Below are 18,461 nucleotides of genomic sequence, written 5' to 3' on the forward strand. Positions count from 1 at the left end.
ACCGTTTTCCTTTTTTTCCTCCTTCGTGGTTTTTGCCATCTTTTTCCCTTCTCAATGAAAAATTGTCTTAAGAGGCTTGGGCTGAAATCCATGGTTGGAACAATGCTCTTTCAAGCATTTTCCTGTGTGTTTTTCCTTCCATAGCGAAGTACTTCTAATACTGTTTGTGATAAAGACCATCACTTCCTGTGCAGTGGAAACCATCCTCTTTCTTTCTTCCTCCTAGCTACAGACCGTACAGTTACCGTCACTTTGCACCACCCACCACCCCATGCAGCACTGATGTCTGCGACAGCGATTATGCTCCAAGCCGGAGAATAACCACAGCGGCGGCGGCCAAGGGCTACACCAGTGACTTAAACTATGACTCTGAGCCTGTGCCCCCACCTCCTACTCCACGAAGCCAGTATCTGTCAGCCGAAGAAAACTATGAAAGTTGCCCCCCTTCCCCTTACACAGAGAGGAGCTACTCTCATCACCTCTACCCACCTCCACCGTCCCCCTGTACAGACTCCTCCTGAGGAGGGCCCCCCCCTCCTCTAACTGCCTCCAGTGTAAAGTGTAAATACAAATCGGTTGAGATCTGGAGGGGGGGAGGGAGCTAGCAGAGAAAGGTGAGGCAGACCGTGTACAGATAAGAGTTTTAAATGGGGTGGGGAATACTGGAGATATTTGTACAGAAGAAGAGGATATTTATATATTTTCTTAACAGCAAAGTTGCTGCTTGTGCCATAAAAAAATTTGTATAAAATAAATTTGTACTAAAAATTTTTATTTTTACAAACTGAACACACAAAACATGCCTTAAACCCAGGGAAGTGACTGTGAATATACATAGGAAATAGAAAAACAAAGGTGAATCACTGTCTAGTAAGATGTGGGCTTTGTTGATACCAAAAAGAGGAAAAAAGGTCCATGACCATCTCAGAGCAGCAAACCGTAGGTACTTTGAAGTTGCTTATGATCCTTCATGTTAACTATGGGGGGTCGGCAGCTAAAGTTTAAATATGGGGTAGGAGAAAGAAAAGTTACTAACAAAGGGCTTTGTTTCCTATAGGAAATACAGTGATTTTATCAATGAAAATATATATATACTTTTAAAATAGTCCATTTTATGATGGTTTCTTTTGGGAAGAGTACATCAGTTGTCCAGTATCATGTCACAGAGTTGTGTGTGTGTTAATTTATCACACACACACACGCATGCACACACGCACTGCGCCCCTTCCCCTCCCCCCCATCTCTACCCTGGAACTCCCCCTCTGTTTGAAATTCATATTCCCCTTAGGCCGTCTGTCCTACCTCCTTTCCTGAGCAGTCAGTCCTATGGATTGCTTTAGCCAAGACACCATGATTTTTTAAAAAAAATTTTTCCAACTAGCAATAGAGGAATTTTCTAATTGGAATATGTTTTGTAATCGTTCCACTTCCCAGTAGGCTCAGTTCTCCAACGTGACTCTTTCTTCTGCAGAATGTTCACAAGTTAAACACTTCATTATCCATTTCCCTTCCCACGATATCTTTCCTTCAGTGCTCACAGATATGTCAATGTTCTCTATGACATATGATATAGACAGTGTTTATGAATTATAAATTTATTGTAAATGAATCATATATCCTTGCAGTACTTTCAGTGTATATCACAATATAAATCATTTTATATAAATATATATATTTTCTGAATACAAAGCATTTAAACAAACTATTGGAGACAATCTATTAAAATAATGAGCTCATTGGAAGGGTTTTCCCATCTCTATATTAACTCTGTTCTTCCATGTTCAGTAAGCCAGTTTTCTTAGCATGACTTTTACATACCTCTCCTTGTGTGGCATGAGTTTAATACTTTAGTGTTTTCCACTGTGAATATTAGGGTTATTGTTGTTGTTTTTTCCAGATTATCCGTAACCAAATTATTCTTAATTCACTTCATGTTTATTTTAAAAATACGTTCTCTCTCCAAACTCGTTTTGATTGAAATGGCTGGTGTTTAGTCATTTAAACAAGAAATCTGTTTGGACTGAAGGGGAAGGTGAACTCTTTGTTGACTCTTTAGCTGCCAGAACAGAGGTGGAAGGGAAAAAGAAAAATCCTTTATATTCAGTCTGCCAAGGTATTGAGACTGCTGCATCCTGAGTCATCAGGGACAAGATACGGTATGATCTCAGCACTGCCACCTTACATGTTTCCAGTTCCTGCTAAAAATGAATAGAAAAATAGCATGTTTTCATTTAGACTTGCAGAGTTTTATGACGTTATCTAATTTTGCTGCTGTGAAAGCATGGTTCAAATTTCTCTGGGTTCCATTGCCCAAGGGAAAAGAACGTAAGCTGTTCAATATTTTTAGCAGGAGTGAAGTAACTTTTTTTTTAAGTAATTGAAAATAGGTAATTAGATAATAAAAAAAATGTTATTTCTAAATCGTCCTCAGATTATTGAAAGCAAAGAACAGGTCTTAGTACTATATTTCGCATAAGTGATAGTCTGTCAGTTGTCTTACAGTTCATTCAGGCAGGTGATGACCCTTCTTAGCAATGTAAAAAGCAAGTATGATCCTAAGGTAGGATGGACATTGAAGGTGTATTGTGTGATATACAAGGGGAACATGATCCTTATGAAAAGAATAAGGTGATCTATAGCTGGGTGTCAATCAGAATTTGAGGATTCTACATGTTTACATTTTTTTTAATATGCAGCTTTACCATGTGGGGTTCCTGTGTGGGCATTTGCACTATATGAACTAAGAAGACTGTTGCCTTGTTAGATCTCAGTTCAGGTATTTGTACCATGATGGCAATGGTCTCTTCTTGCAAAATACTAATTTGTGTGCCAATTTTTATTGGAAAATCATTTGAAGGTGATTCAGCTTAGTTTCAGTATCCTCTTTCTTCCTTAAAAGTTTCTGGAAGTATTTTTTGGGTAGGGCAGAATAGGTAAATTTCTGTAAGTATTGTTAGCTTTCAGCCTAGTTGGACAGTTAAGCCTAAGTGAACTGCACATCAGTTACTGAACATTTATTTGACCATGAATGACAATGAGTGGAGGCTTAGTTGGAAAGAAAGAGAAATGGACACATGAGAAGTCAAATTTGCTAAATCTGAGAAGGGTTTGTTTAATTTTGAATCAAGATCTATATTTTGAAGTAAGATTTCTAGGTGGAACAGGAATAAAATTCATTTTATTTTGCATTAACAGAGTAGTATTAAAGTATTTTGTGTTGTTGGGTTTTTTTTTTCCCCTCACATCACGAAGTACGCCTTTCCTGTGTGTTGGATAGCAGCATAATGTGTTGGAAATAGCACTGGACTGGGAATCAGTAGACCAGGGTTCTTGTTTTAGTGACTTCTAAGGTGCCTTTTAAAGTCTATGATTCTTTGATTATACAATTTATATAACACAGCTTGTGTGCAAAAATGCAGCTAAGAAGTAGTGGATGGAGAGGTGGGCTTGGAGGTAAGCAGCCCTGGGGTCAAGGGTTACCTCTGACATATGGTGGCTGTGTCATCCTGTGTGGGTCACTTTACCTCTCAATACTAGAGACAACTCTGAAACTGTAACTTCTAGATAAAGTTGCTGACCTGCATTGGTGAAGGGAATTTCCTCACCCAGGCATTTCTGTGACAGTGAAATCTTGTCTCTATCCTTACCTTGTGTGAACAGGAAGCTATGGCTTTACCCTGGATATGCAGAGTTCTCTGCACAGGAAAATGACGTTTAGAATATTTACTTAGCTCAGACCAGTTTATAAAGACTATTTTGGGGATGGTTGAGAGGAAAATTTTTAAGATGGTTTAAGTTTGACTTTCACCATTTTGCAAAATCCCAAGGTTGGAGAATTAAGTTGTAGTTAAAGCCAGTCATAGTGCCTAAAACATAATATGCCCATTATCAATGTTGTATTCTGGATTCTTACATTTGTATAGCACTTTATGATTAACAAAGTGCTTTCTCACATGCTTGTCCCTTTGAAGTAGGCATTTTACAAATGAGTAAACATAGAGGCTTTAAGTGACTTGCCAAAGGAGACATAGTAAATCAAAAGCCAGGTCTTCTGGCTCAAAATCCAGTGCACTTTCTACTATGTGACTTTTGTGGCATTTTTCTGTTTTCATTCTAATTGTTAAAAAAAAATTGAAAAACAGTGTCAACTTATAGTATTTGTTCTGCCTGCTAATGAAACTTCTGAGTCTTCATGTGGTATTCCTGGCGCTAGAGGCTTGCCCAAAGAGATCCTGGCTCTCACAGATGCCACTAACTTGTTAAAAATGGTTACAAGCATCAATTGTCAAAGCACAGATCTGATGTTTCTATTTAAGAATTTGAGATTTCCATACATTTCAGACAGCCTTCCCAAATTGGAAGGCCTTTCAATTGGCCTTACTGTAATGGCTTTACTAGGGCCTTTTTAGTCCTTACGGCCTTGTAAATAAGCAAGGATGATACACTTGAATGGAGCACAGAGCTAATAAAACCAGGCAATAATTATATGAGAATTCAAAAAGTGCCTGTATTAGGCATTTGAGGTATAGATACCCTCAGGGAATTTAGAGTCAAGGGGTTATAAAACACTATTATAAAACTTCTTATTCTTGGGAAGAAATTATATTTCTTTCCAAACCTCTAACCCCAAAGTGACCCTAGTCTTCCTTATGTTCACTAATATACTGTTCATTGCTCCTGCAAGGAATAACACTAACATGTGTCTCGTTAGTGACTTCTCTGATAGCGTTTATAGAAGAATGTTCAAAATTTGTCATTTTCTTTTAAATGAGCACAAAATGATAGTTTTGTAAATTGATGTTTGACTAAAAGCTTAATGAACTAATAGGGAACTACATTTAGCTAAATAACATTCTAGAGACATTAGCCTTGGATCATAAATAAACTAGGTTTAGAACTGGAGGGAAGCGGAAGATTCCTCTATTAAGCCAAGTAACTTGAAAGTAAATGATTGCTCTAGATGTCCTAAGCAAAATAGAAGGTTCAGATACTTCTTAGTGTATTATTCATTTGGCATGGGAGTAAATGATCAAATAAGTTCAAAATTAGGCCAATCTTTTATTAAGTAATGAATAATTTCCTTTTGCGTCAAAGGCAGCATAGACAAAAAAGTTTTGCCAGGTGCCCAAAGTTAATTGCTGACCTAAGTAGATTATATTCTTGATATTTTCACAGCATAATTATTTTTATAATGACACCAAAGAATTAGACAGTACACATTTGCTTAACTGTCCATGCTTCATTTTAGTCCAAAGGTTGTGATTTTAAAAATAAAAAATTTAATTCTGGTATCCTATTAAGAAATACATATTGAAAACAAAACAATGAAGGCCGATTCCTAAGTCCATTGTAACATGGTTAAATTGTTTGGGTTATTAGGGAAAATATAAATACTTTTATAAAGAGGATACCAAGAAGCTTAAGCTGGACTAGCCTTGTTTGCAAATGAAGGATTTGGTGCTGCTTTCAGATGTTTATCCTTTGTGTTTTTGTTTTGTTTTTTCATTTTTCTTGAGCTTTAATCTTTGTCATTGTCTTAAAGTCAGCTGGTATTTCTTGTTCATCGACTTTGGTACGATGGTGCTTTGCAAGGATGTATTTATAATATAATGACCAACATTTGGTCAGCCCCTATCCACCTGTTCACTTACACACACACACACACACACGCACACACACACACACACACACGCACGCGCACACACACTCACATGCATGCACTCACACGCACACACGCCCCTCCCTTTTTTTTGTAAAATAAATGCTTTACTTGTAAACTGTATAAAAACAGACACCTTGTATAAATCCCCTTTTTGATTATTACAATAAGCTGAGTTGTAACAAATGAAATGTTGATTTTTATAATAAAACAGAGTGGAAAAATATGTGCTTGAAGTAAGAAAATAAAATTATTGTCAATTGTTCTTTCTTAATGACCAAAATAAGACTGGATGATGGGTTTTACAAACAAATACCACCTTAATTATTTACTACTGCCACAAGAGTCAAATTTGGGGAAACTTGTTGCTTAAATGATCTTTGAGTAGAAGAGATCCTCAGAGAGATCATCTAATCCACCCCCCCCAATTTTACAGATGAAGGAACTGAGGCTCAGAGAGGAAGTAGCAGAGCTGGAGTTAAAACCCACCTCCCCTCAATCTAAAACTAGCAATCCTTCCATTCTCACAGTCTTGAGTCCTAAAGGATTTTACTTTTGTTTTCAGTTAACTCCAGGAAAAACTAGATGACTTCAACACTGGGCCGCACTTTGGAATCTTCCATATGGTTTCTTGTAGAATAAAGTTGGGGGTGGAGGACTGGGTCTGATTTTTTTGATATGAGGAAACACCCTGTAAAAATTCCTCTACAACTTAAAGACTGAAGAGCAGTGGTGTCAAACTCCAATAGAAATGGGGGTCTTTACATAAGGAACCCTCTGGACTGCATGTTGACTTTTAAGATGGATTATTATCTATGTTATTGTATTTTTATTCTCTTAAATATTCCCCAATTACATTTTAATCAGGTTTGTGCTTCACTAAGGAGGTATTTTGACACTTCTTACCCTAGAGTAGCAAAAGGTTAAGTGACTTGCCCATTGTCACAGCCAAAGGCAGAGTTTGAACACAGACTCATCATAGAATCATAGATTCAGAGCTTGAAGGGACCTTAGAAGACCATTGAATCGCTTCCTCCACTGCCATTTTACAGATGAAAACAACATACAAGGAGGTGATTTCACTTGCCCAAGGCCAAATAGATAATACATGCCTATAAGTGCAAGTCTTTCTGGGTCCAGGATCAGCTATCCACCATGCCTGGCTCCCTCATAATGTAATGCTATAACACAAAGTTGCAAAGCTAACTTCATAGCATGCAAGAGAATAGTGGGAAAGTACACAAGATACCCAAACTATGAAGTTTCTATAGGGAACCACTGGACTCTACTGGGTATAGCCAAAAAAGATCTTGTGCTTGGAGTAGTTTGATTGGTATTCACCAGCAAATTATTAGACAAGGTAGCTGGAAACCAACTGGTATTACAAAGAGATGCTTTTTAAAAATGAATAATTATACTGATTACATCATAGGTTCCATTCTGACTCCTCCCATTCTACCATATAATTCTACCCTCTGAATAAAAATAAATCAAAGAACAAGTTATACAAGTTAGAGCCTTTGAAAGGAAAGGCAGACAGATTCCAACAGGAAAAATGACCTAATGTTGGGGTTCTTGAGATCTATGGAGAGATTTGGGAGTCTAAATTTGGTTGGGGAAAAACATTATACCTTTATTTCGTTATAATTTGTATCTTTCGTAATCCTATTTCTTATATTCTCTGCATGTAAGAACATTCTGAGAATCTCCATAGGTATTTACAGATTTCTGGAGGGATCCATGTCACAAAATAGTTGAGAGCCCCTGCTCCAACGATTTTTTTTCTTAAGTCTCACCATAAGAAATTAGAGTATAATGGAAAGTTTTAACAATGAAGACAAAGATTACGAAAAACAAAATAGGCCACCTTGATTATATAAAATTTAAATGTTATATAAATAAAATTGATCAACCAGAATAAGAAAAAAGATACAGATTGGGAAAACATCACTTGGATATTTCCACAAAAACCTGATATCTAAAATCTGTGGGGAATTGACTAAAATCAAAAGCCTTTCCCCATTAGACAAATGGCCAAAGGGTGTGAACTGATTTCAAAAGAAGTGTGAATTAGTATCACGCATCTAAAAACAAATTAGTGATCAGATATAATACCCATAAAATTAGCAAAGATGGGAAAATTCCATGTTTTAGGGACATGCTAATTCATCATAGAGCTGTTATTTTGGTTTTGCTAGCAATATGAACAGGGGAGGGTGTTTGGGTCGATGGGTGATGGGGATTTAAAACTCTTAACGACTTTAAGAAAGGTGGTCACAGCCACCGATCTTGGTGTCTCCTAACTATCCCATCAGAGTTCTGCAGAATAATTTTACCACCAGCAGCAGCATGATTATGACTAAGGAGGAGAAACCCCTGAGAAGTGTTTTGTGATACAAGTTCTAAAATTACACACTAAGGGTTACTGATGCCAATGATCAAACTCCGCTTGAGAGAAGGGAAAAAAAAAAGACATCTAGTTGAGGTGGCTGGAATGGACTAACAATGTTGGTATTCCTTGGGAATCAACAAAAGGGTATTAGAGTTTTAATTCCCTGCTTAATGCTTCTGCTTGCAGGTGCTTCTAACTGATTTTTTGTTATCTCTTTAAGCTGTTTATATCTCCTGCTTTTTAGCTTCACGTTAAAAACCATGATTAATCATAACTTGTTGGTGATGCATGTTTGCATAGTAATTGTGCAGAATGGGAAGGGGAAACAGGCAGAAGGCAATGGAGGATACCAGTGACTATACTGACATACACAGAGTGTAAACAGGTCAGGAGATTAGACCTCTGTCCAGATAGCCAGGATGTTATCTTAGCTTCAGGGCTGAACTGATTGAAAATATCCTATAGTTTTGATTATAAATAATTTTTATAAAGCCTTAGGAAAGGCAGAAACAGACTGAAACGAAATCGGAGAGACAGAGACAGCTGGATCACAGCTCTAAGTTGAGTCATTGTTCTAGGTGCCTTAGGGGAAAAGCTCTAGTCTCACATGCAAAGGCAGTGGAGTACAGTAATGGACCAATGGAAGGTCATGCCTCTCCTAATGGGAGAAGACAAGTTTGGTCTAGAGATACTCTACCATTACTGCATGTGAGAAGAGAGAGAGTGCCTTTAAGTATTTCTTTCTCTTATACAGCCAAACCTTGCCCCTAATAAGAAGTACATACTGAAAATAAAACAATGAAGGCTGATTCTTAAATCCATTGTAACATGGTTAAATTGTTTAGGGTATTAGGGAAAATATATATTATAAAGAAGATACCAAGAAGCTTAAGCTGGACTAGCCTTGTTTGCAAATGAAGGATTTGGTGCTGCTTTCAGATGTTTATCCTTTGTGTTTTTGTTTTGTTTTTTTCATTTTTCTTGAGCTTTAATCTTTGTCATTGTCTTAAAGTCGGTGTTTCTTGTTCATCGACTTTAGTACAATGGTACTTTGCAAGGATATATTTATAACATAATGACCAACGTTTGGTCAGCCTTTATCCCCCTGTTCACTATTACACACACACACACCCTTCCCTTTTTTTTGTAAAACAAATGTTTTACTTGTAAACCGTATAAAAACAGACACCTTGTGTAAATCCCCTTTCTGATTATTACAATAAGCTGAGTTTGTCAGTTGTTCTTTGCTAATGACCAAAATAAGACTGGATGATGAGTTTTACAAACAAATATCACTTTAATTATTTACTACTGCCACAAGAGACAAGTTTGGGGAAATTTGTTGCTTAGATATGATCTCTAAGTAGAGGAGAACCTCAGAGAGATCATCTAACTCCCCTCTCCCCCCATTTCACAGATGAAGGAACTGAGGCTCAGAGAGGAAGGAGCAGAGCTGGGGTTAAAAACCCATCTCCCCTCAATCTAAAACTAACAATCCTTCCACTCTCACAGTCTGAGTACTAAAGAATTTTACTTTGTTTTCAGTTAACTCCAGGGATGGCTTTGACATTGAGCCCCACTTTGGAATCCTTCATATTTCTTGTAGAATAAAGTTGGGGGTGGAGGACTGGATCTGATTTTATTGGTACAGGGAATGCTCATTTTTTTTTCTAGGCAGGGCTTTCTTCTTATTTAATTTCTTTTTTGGTTACATTTTAACTTCCAAATTGTCACCTTCCCCCCACCATGGCACACTTGAGAAGGCTACCATTTCACACACACCCATGTAAACACATACCTATATGTATAAAACTATGCTATGCATACTTCTATTTATCAGTTCTTTCTCTGGAGGTGGATCCTATCTTCCTTCATAGGTCCTTTGTAGTTGATTTGAGTATTTATAACACTCAGAACAACTCCGTCATTCACAATTGTTCTTCAAATAATATTGCCATGACTGTATACAATGTTCTCTTGGTTCTGCTTTTTTCACTCTTCATGATTTCATGCAAGTCTTTACATCTTTTTCTAAAAGGAACCAGCTTATCATTTCTCACAGCACTGTAATATTCAGTACAGGAAAGTATTGAGTGAGGAAATACCCTCTAAAAATTCCTCTACAATTTAAAGACTGAAGAGGGTTCCCCAGAGCAGTGGTGTCAAACTCCAATAGAAATGGGGTCTTTACATAAGTAACCCTGTGGGCTGCATAGTGACTTACTTTTAAAATGAAATATTATCTATGTTTGTTGCATCTTAATTTATTTTGTTAAATACTACCCAATTATGTTTTAATCTGCTTTGGGTTTTACTGGGGAGGCAGTTTGACACTTCTGACCCTAGAGAAGCAAAAAGGACTTGCCCATAATCACCTAGCCAAAGGCAGAGCTTGAACACAGATTTATCATAGATTAATCATAGATTCAGAGCTGGGAGGTAATTTGGAATTATTAAAGAAAAGTAACTAAATTGTTCAGGTACTTTGAATCAGAGATCCCACTGCTGGAACTGTTCCTCCAGAAGGTTATTGACAAGAGAACACCCATTTATATACAGTTATCCCAAAGAAGAACAATGAAGAACAAAGTATAATAACTAATAACTGGGGAATGGCTGAACAAACTCTGATATTTAGATGTAATTGAATATGTAGAGTACCCCTAAAGTCTTAGTGAAGTTTTAACTAAGACTTTTGGGACACCCTGCATTAACACATTGGAAGAAATGACAAATGCGAAAATCTATAGAAATACAGAAATACTCATATAAAGTGATACGATATGAAGACAGCAGAGCCAAAAGGACAGTATACTAATGAGCAGTCTTGTACTGTAGAGCAACACAACTGAAGACATTGTTTCATAGTTTTTCAGTCATGTCTGATTCTTTGTGACCCCATTTGGGGTCACAGCAAAGATACTGGAATGGTTTGCCATTTCCTTCTCCAGTTCATTTTAGAGATAAGAAAACTGAAACAAACAGGGTTAAGTGACTTGCCCAGGGTCACACAGCTAGTGTCTAAGGTCAGATTTTAATTCAGGTCTTCCTGACTCCATGCCCAGCGCTCTATCCACTGTGCCAAAAGAGGCAATATATCACAGCACAAATGCAATGGGAAATGTTAGTTTATAAAGTGCCTTCTAATAACACTTCTGTCATGTTGACAATATGTGTGTTATTACACACATTTTACAGAGTTTCAGAGGTGATGAGTAGCAATTGTCAAAAGTTAAGATGAGAACCCAGGTTTCCTGATCACAAGTCCAGTGTTCATCCTCTCCTGTCACTTGCTAAATTGTTCACTGTTTGACTTAGTAATTGGGAGAGAGGGTGACATGGACTCCTCCACAAGGTGGGGTTTATATTCCAATCAATAGTATGTTTTCAGTAGCAATAATAATAATAGCTACATTTATATGGAATTTTAAGGTTTATAAAGAGCTTTACACATATCTCATTAGAAAGTGAGTTTCCTACAAGGATAAAAAGAGAAATAGTCAACTGGGGGAAAATCATATCAAATATCTCTGATAAGGGTTTGATATCCGGTGTGTGTGTGTGTGTGTGTGTGTGTGTGTGTGTGTGTGTGTGTAACCAAATACCATTCCCCAATAAGGGAAGTGGTCAGAGAATATGAAAAAAATAGTATACAACGATGTATAAGAATGGTCCAAATCACCGATAATAAGAAATGTGAATCAAAACAACCCACGGCAGAGGTGGAGCCAAGATGGCGACTAGAAAGCAGGGACTTGCGTGAGCCCCCTGCCAGGTACCTCCAAAAACCTATAAAAAATGGCTCTGAACAAATTCTAGAACTGCAGAACCCACAAAATAGCAGAGGGAAGCAGGGATCCAGCCCAGGACAGCCTGGATGGTTGCTGGATGAGGTCTATTGCGCACGCAGCAGAGGGGAGCTGAGCCCAGCGTGGGTGGCCACAGGACCAACGAGACCAGGAGCCGGGTGGAACAGGCCCTAGCACCCTGAATCAGTGAGCTGTGGCAGTTACCAGACTTGTCAATCCACAAACACCAAAGACAACAGAGAAGGTTAGTGGGAAAAGCTGCTGGGACAGAGTGAAAGGAGTTGGCAGTTTGGCTACCGCCCCAGGGAGCTGTGGAGGTGGTACAGCTACAGAACTACAGCTGCAGTTGCTTCCAGCCCCAGGCCCACCTGGTGGGAGGAATTAAGTGGCAGATCAGAGCAGGAGTGCAGAGCCTGCTTAAGATTTGTGTCAGGTCCTAGTTGGCGGTTCTTGGGGAAGGAAGAGTGCTGGTGTGGCAGAGCTGGCTGTATAGAAATAGCTCTGAAATCACTGGTGCATCCCCTCAAGCTTGGAACAAAGTACTCTTTACTCTACAAGCAGTCATACCCCACTGAAAAACTCAAGAATCAAGTAAGTTGGCTGGGAACATGGCCAGGCAGCGAAAAGAAACTCAGATTCAGACTCAGATTTTGGAATCTTTCTTTGGTGACAAAGAAGACCAAAACATACAGCCAGAAGAAGTCAATAAAGTCAAAGAGCCTACATCAAAAACCTCCAAGAAAAACATGAACTGGCCTCAGGCCATGGAAGAGCTCAAAAAGAATTTGGAAAAGCAAGTTAGAGAAGTAGAGGAAAAATTGGGAAGAGAAATGAGAGTGATGTGAGAAAACCATGAAAAACAAGTCAATGACTGACTAAAAGAGACCCAAAAAAATACTGAAAAATATACTGAAGAAAACAACACCTTAAAAAATAGACTAACTCAAATGGCAAAAGAGCTCCAAAAAGCCAATGAGGAGAAGAATGCCTTGAAAGGCAGAATAAGCCAAACGGAAAAGGAGGTCCAACGGACCACTGAAGAAAATACTTCCTTAAAAATTAGATTGGAGCAAGTGGAAGCTAGTGACTTTATGAGAAATCAAAATATTGTAAAACAGAACCAAAGGAATGAAAAAATGGAAGACAATGTGAAATATCTCACTGGAAAAACCACTGACCTGGAAAATAGATCAAGGAGAGATAGTTTAAAAATTATTGGACTACCTGAAAGCCATGATCAAAAAAAGAGACTAGATATCATCTTTCAAGAAATAATCAAGGAGAACTGCCCTGATATTCTAGAGCCACAGGGTAAAATAGAAATTGAAAGAATCCACAGATTGCCTCCTCAAAAAGATCCCCAAAAGAAAACTCCTGGGAATATTGTCACCAAATTTCAGAGCTCCCAGATCAAGGAGAAAATATTGCAAGCAGCCAGAAAGAAAAAATTTGAGTATTGTGGAAAAACAATCAGGATAACACAGGATCTAGCAGCTTCCAAATTAAGGGACCGAAAGGCTTGGAATACGATATTCCAGAGGTCAATGGAGCTAGGATGAAAACCAAGAATCACCTACCCAGCAAAACTGAGTATCATGCTCCAAGGCAAAATATGGATTTTCAATAAAATAGAGGACTTTCAAGCTTTCTCAGTGAAAAGACCAGAGCTAAATAGAAAATTTGACTTTCAAACACAAGAATCAAGAGAAGCATGAAAAGGTAATCAAGAAAAAGAACAAGAAAAAGAAATTGCAAAGGACTTACTAAAGTTGAACTGTTTTGTTTACATTCCTACATGGAAAGATGATGTGTATAATTCGTGAGACCTCAGTATTAGGGTACCTGAAGGGAATATGCATATATATATATGTATATATATATATGTATGTATATATACATATACATATATATGTGTGTGTATGTACATATATGTGTGTGTATGTATATATGTATGTGTGTGTGTATATATATATATATATATATAGAGAGAGAGAGAGAGAGAGAGAGAGAGAGAGAGGGCACAGGGTGAGTTGAATATGAAGGGATGATATCTAAAAGAAATAAAATCAAATTAAGGGATGAGAGAGGAATATATTGAGAGAAGGAGAAAGGGAGAGATAGAATGGGGTAAATTATCTCACATAAAAGCATAAAAGTGGCAAGGAAAAGTAGTTCTGTAGGAAGGGAAGAGGGGGCAGGTGAGGAGGAATGAGTAAATCTTGCTCTCATCAGATTTGACCTGAGGAAGGAATACCATACACATTCAATTGGGTATCTTACCCCACAGGAAAGAAGGAGGAAGAAGATAAAAAGGGGGGGAATGATAGAAGGGAGGGCAGATGGGGGAGGAGGTAATCAAAAACAAACACTTTCGGAAAGGGACAGGGTCAAGGGAGAAAATTGGATAAAGGGGGATAGGTTAGGAAGGAGCAAAATATAGTCTTTCACAACATGAGTATTGTGGAAAGGTTTTACATAATGATATGCATGTGGCCTATGTTGAATTGCTTGACTTCTTAGGGAGGGTGGGTGGGAAGGGAAGAGGGGAGAGAATTTGGAACTCAAAGTTTTAAAACCAGATGTTCAAAAACAACAAAAAAAAAGTTTTTGCGTGCAACTAGAAAATAAGATACACAGGCAATGGGGAGTAGAAATTTATCTTGCCCTACAAGAAAGGAAGGGAAAGGGGGATGGGAGGGGAGTGGGGTGACAGAAGGGAGGGCTGACTGGGGAACAGGGTAACCAGAATATACGCCATCTTTGAGTGGGCAGGAGGGTAGAAATGGGGAGAAAATTTGTAATTCAAACTCTTGTGAAAATCAATGCTGAAAACTAAATAAATAAATTAAATAAACAAAATTAATCCCTATGTGACACAGAAAAAAAAAAGAAATTATGATGGGCAAAATTCAAGGTACAGAATGGGATTTTTTTTTAATACATGGCCAGTGTGGGAAATTTGTTTTGCCTGATGATGCATATTTGTTATAGGGATTCTGTTTTTCTTTTTCCAGTAGTGGGCAGGGAGATAAAACTAGATTTTTGTTAACTGGGGAAAAAAAAGAACATTTAATTGAAAAAATATAATGACCGAACTTGAACTTAAAGAAATGACATGTTCAAATCCAGTCTCAGACACTTGACACATTTACTAGCTGTATGACCTTGGGCAAGTAATTTAACCCCAATTGCCCTGCCTTCCCCCCTCCAAAAACAAATGACATGCAAAGGCACTTGTCATCCACTTCTTTGCACAGGTGGTAGACTATGGGTTTGGATTGGTCAGACTGTGGGCCCGACTCTTTTTGACATGTTGATTGTTTTTACTGAACCTAAACCCATCCCCGCCCCCTTTTATTCTTTGTTGGAAGGTATATGTGTGGAAGAGAGGGCAGGGAACACAACCTGTATACAACGAAATATCAAGAGATCTAAAGGAAGGCACGTGGTTCTTGGGTGATTCTTCTTTGGAGAACTTATGGAAAGACACGAATAAGAGTTGTGTAGGATGAAAAAGCAGGAACAGGTTGCTGTTAAAGCGATTGCCCACATCGATGAGATCGCAGATAAACTAAGCTTATATTTTGAGATTAAGGGAAAGTACAGTAATGATAATGATAGCTGGAACGTTTGTTGTTGTTCAATCATTTCAGCTATGTCCAACTCTTCATGATCCTATTCTGGCTCTTTAGGGTTTGTGAAGTCCGTTACAAATAGGAAGACATAGGCGAAGTGATTTATTCAGTGTCATTTGGCTAGTAAGACTCAGAGGTATGATTCAAACTCCCACGCTCTATCCACTGTACCACCCAGCTGCATAAGTAGGTAACATTTCCTCTGTGCTCTTTTCTAAGTCAGACCCTGGTGCATTCAGTTCTGGGCACCATATTTTAAGGAAACCATTGAAGCCGAAGAGTGTTCCCATAAGGAGAGGTTGAGTATACTCAGAGATGAGGAGAAACTTGGCAGGCAGGGGAAGGGGGTGGGAGACAGGAAGAGGTATAAGAGAATTTTAAGAATTTTAAGGCCTGTCATCTGAAAGAAGAAATGGACCTCCTTTGTTTGGTCCCAGAGGGCAGGATGAGAGCAAAGGAGAGGCAAGTTTAGGCTTCCTGTCATACCTAGAGATGCTGAAAAGCCTCGGTAGTTAACGGGTGCCTCCTTCCTGGAAGTCTTCACGCAGAGTCTGGGTGTTCTAAGAGAGATTCCTTTTTTTGGATATGAGTTGAATTAGGTGACTGCTGAGGTCCCTCCCTGTTCTTAAATTCTGTGATTCTTTATGTCACAAAATGCCCCCAGACAGTAAGCTCTATGAAGGCAGAAATCATGCAAACTTTCCAATCCCTGCCCCCTCCCCCACCATCTAATACAGTGCCTGGAACAAGACAGACGTTTAGTAAATATTTGTTGAATTACTGAGTCGTGAGCAGCACTCCAAGATGTCACACAACTCTATTAAATGAGGTTTTACTGCCACCTGCTGACTACTTATGTATTTTGCGAACTAACCACAAACCTAAATGCTGAAAACCCAAGGAGAAGAGAACTCTGCCAGAATCTAAAGATGAAGGACGTCAAATTAAAGGCATGCTCAGTTGGAAAAGGATGCGTAAAGCAAAAAAAAATTTTATTATAATAGAAATCAAACAGTAAACACGGTCATGATTGCCAGGATCTGGATGTTTAGATAATAAGCTAACATTTACATTTATTTTCAAATAATGATATTAAGCTGGTATTTACATGACACTTCAAGGCTTGCAAAGTACTTTTCACACATTGGTTCTTTGATCCTCACCACAACCCTGTGAGGTAGGTGCTATCATTATCTCCATTTTACAGATGAGGAAACCGAGGCACATAATTGTCAAGGGACTTGTGTCTGAGACAAGATTCGAACTCAGATCTTTCTAACTCCAAGTCTCATGTTCCGCTGTATCGCCCAGTTTCCCCTCCCCCCCACCCCCTGCCATTTCCTCCTAGTGATATATATATATAGAAAATGTTTTGTTTGATACAATCAATTTTGCCTCTGGGGGTCAAAATGTTTCTCTGTTATCATACAGCAATGTCTTGCGCTTGCGTAGTACTTCATATTTCTCTGAAGCACCTTCCCCTAGTCTCACAAGCCCAGTTAGATAGGCAGGGCAAGTATTAGCATTCCCATTTTATAGGCGAATAAAACTGAGGCCCAGAGAGTTGGTGACTTGCTAAAAACTGGGCAACTCGTTAATAGTATTTTGTCCTTAGGTGCCTTGCCCCAATGGACCCTTACTATATGTTTGTTGAATTGAACAATAGAATTGAAAGTAGAAGCCAAATCCTTTTATTTCTGGCCTAGTGTTTATTCCACTATACCACTCTTTTAGATTGTTAAATGACCCTAAATCGTTAATTAGGGGATTTACTAATCACTTTATGGTCAGTGTAGGGAAAGGCAATCTCCATCTCCTCTCTTGCTCAACTTTGGGCTAAGTGGGACTTATTATGACCATCTCTTCAACACTTAGCACAATGCCTGGCACATAGTAGGTGCTTAGCAAATGTTTATTGATTAATCAATCTCAGATCCAAAAAAATCAAAATATGAAATGTTTTGCCCAAGTTTATATGACTTAGTTAATGGTGGAGCTAGGAAGGGTTATGAATTTCATCATGGGAGAGAAAATAGGTGCCGAACACCAAGAAAAGAAAATGATTAGAAGTAGGGGTAAAAAGATAAGACAGCTTTTCCAATGTCTACCTTCTTAACAACAACAAGAACAAAAACTAGAAACAAAATGGTGCCCATCAATTGGGGAATGACTGACTGAACTGTGGGAATGACATATTACTGTGCTACAGGAAATGAAGATTATGAAGAATTTAAGGAAATATAGGAAGACATGCACATGATGCCAAGCAGCAAACAGTCCATATTCTACTCAAACTGCCCAATCAATCTTCCTAAATCACAGGTATGACCGTGCCACACACTCTCCTATTCTATGAGCTCCTATTACTCCCTATCACTTACAGGCTCAAGTTTAAAAATCATGTCTTTGGCATCCAAAATCCTTTTAACCTGCCTTTCTCTACCTTTCCCCATTTCCAGTCTTCTTAAACTTTACTCACTCTCAAGTACTTTGCAATCCAATGACAATGACTTTCTTGCTGTTCTTCACATAAGACACTCCATCTTCCAACTCCACACATTTTTTCTGACTGTCTCATATTCCTGAATTGTCTTCCAACATCACCATGCCTTGCCTTCCTGGGCTTCCTCCAAGTTCCAGCTAAAATCCACCTTCTACGAGAAGCCTTTCCGGATTCACCTTAATTCTCAGGCATTCCTTCTGTAGATTATCTCCAATTTATTCTGTATGTACCTTGTTGTTTGCATGTTGCATCCCTATTAAACTGAGTTTTTTGAGAGCAGAGACTGTCTTTTCCCTTTCTTTGTATCCTCAGAGTTTAAGGCATGCCTGGAACACAATAGGCTCTTAATAAATGCTTGTAATAAAATACTCTGGTAGAAGAAGCACTGGATTTGAAGTGAAAGGTTAAACCCCTGGATCTGCTTTTTACTACCTGTGTGACTTTAGGCGAGTCACTTAAACAC

General features: G+C 38.4%; 1 protein-coding gene across 1 annotated transcript in view; it reads left to right on the forward strand.

Moving 5' to 3' along the window:
* Positions 1–5,909, forward strand: part of LRP6 (LDL receptor related protein 6) — a 137,363-nt gene extending 131,454 nt beyond the window's left edge. Inside the window, exon 23 of the mRNA XM_036758829.1 lies at positions 227–5,909. Coding sequence (XP_036614724.1) covers positions 227–521 — 295 coding nt within the window. The 3' untranslated portion in view covers positions 522–5,909. The remainder of the gene's footprint in view (positions 1–226) is intronic.
* Positions 5,910–18,461: the final 12,552 nt, after the last annotated feature.

Source organism: Trichosurus vulpecula, chromosome 5 (assembly GCF_011100635.1).
Source record: "Trichosurus vulpecula isolate mTriVul1 chromosome 5, mTriVul1.pri, whole genome shotgun sequence".
In the NCBI taxonomy this organism is placed as follows: Eukaryota; Metazoa; Chordata; class Mammalia; order Diprotodontia; family Phalangeridae; genus Trichosurus; species Trichosurus vulpecula.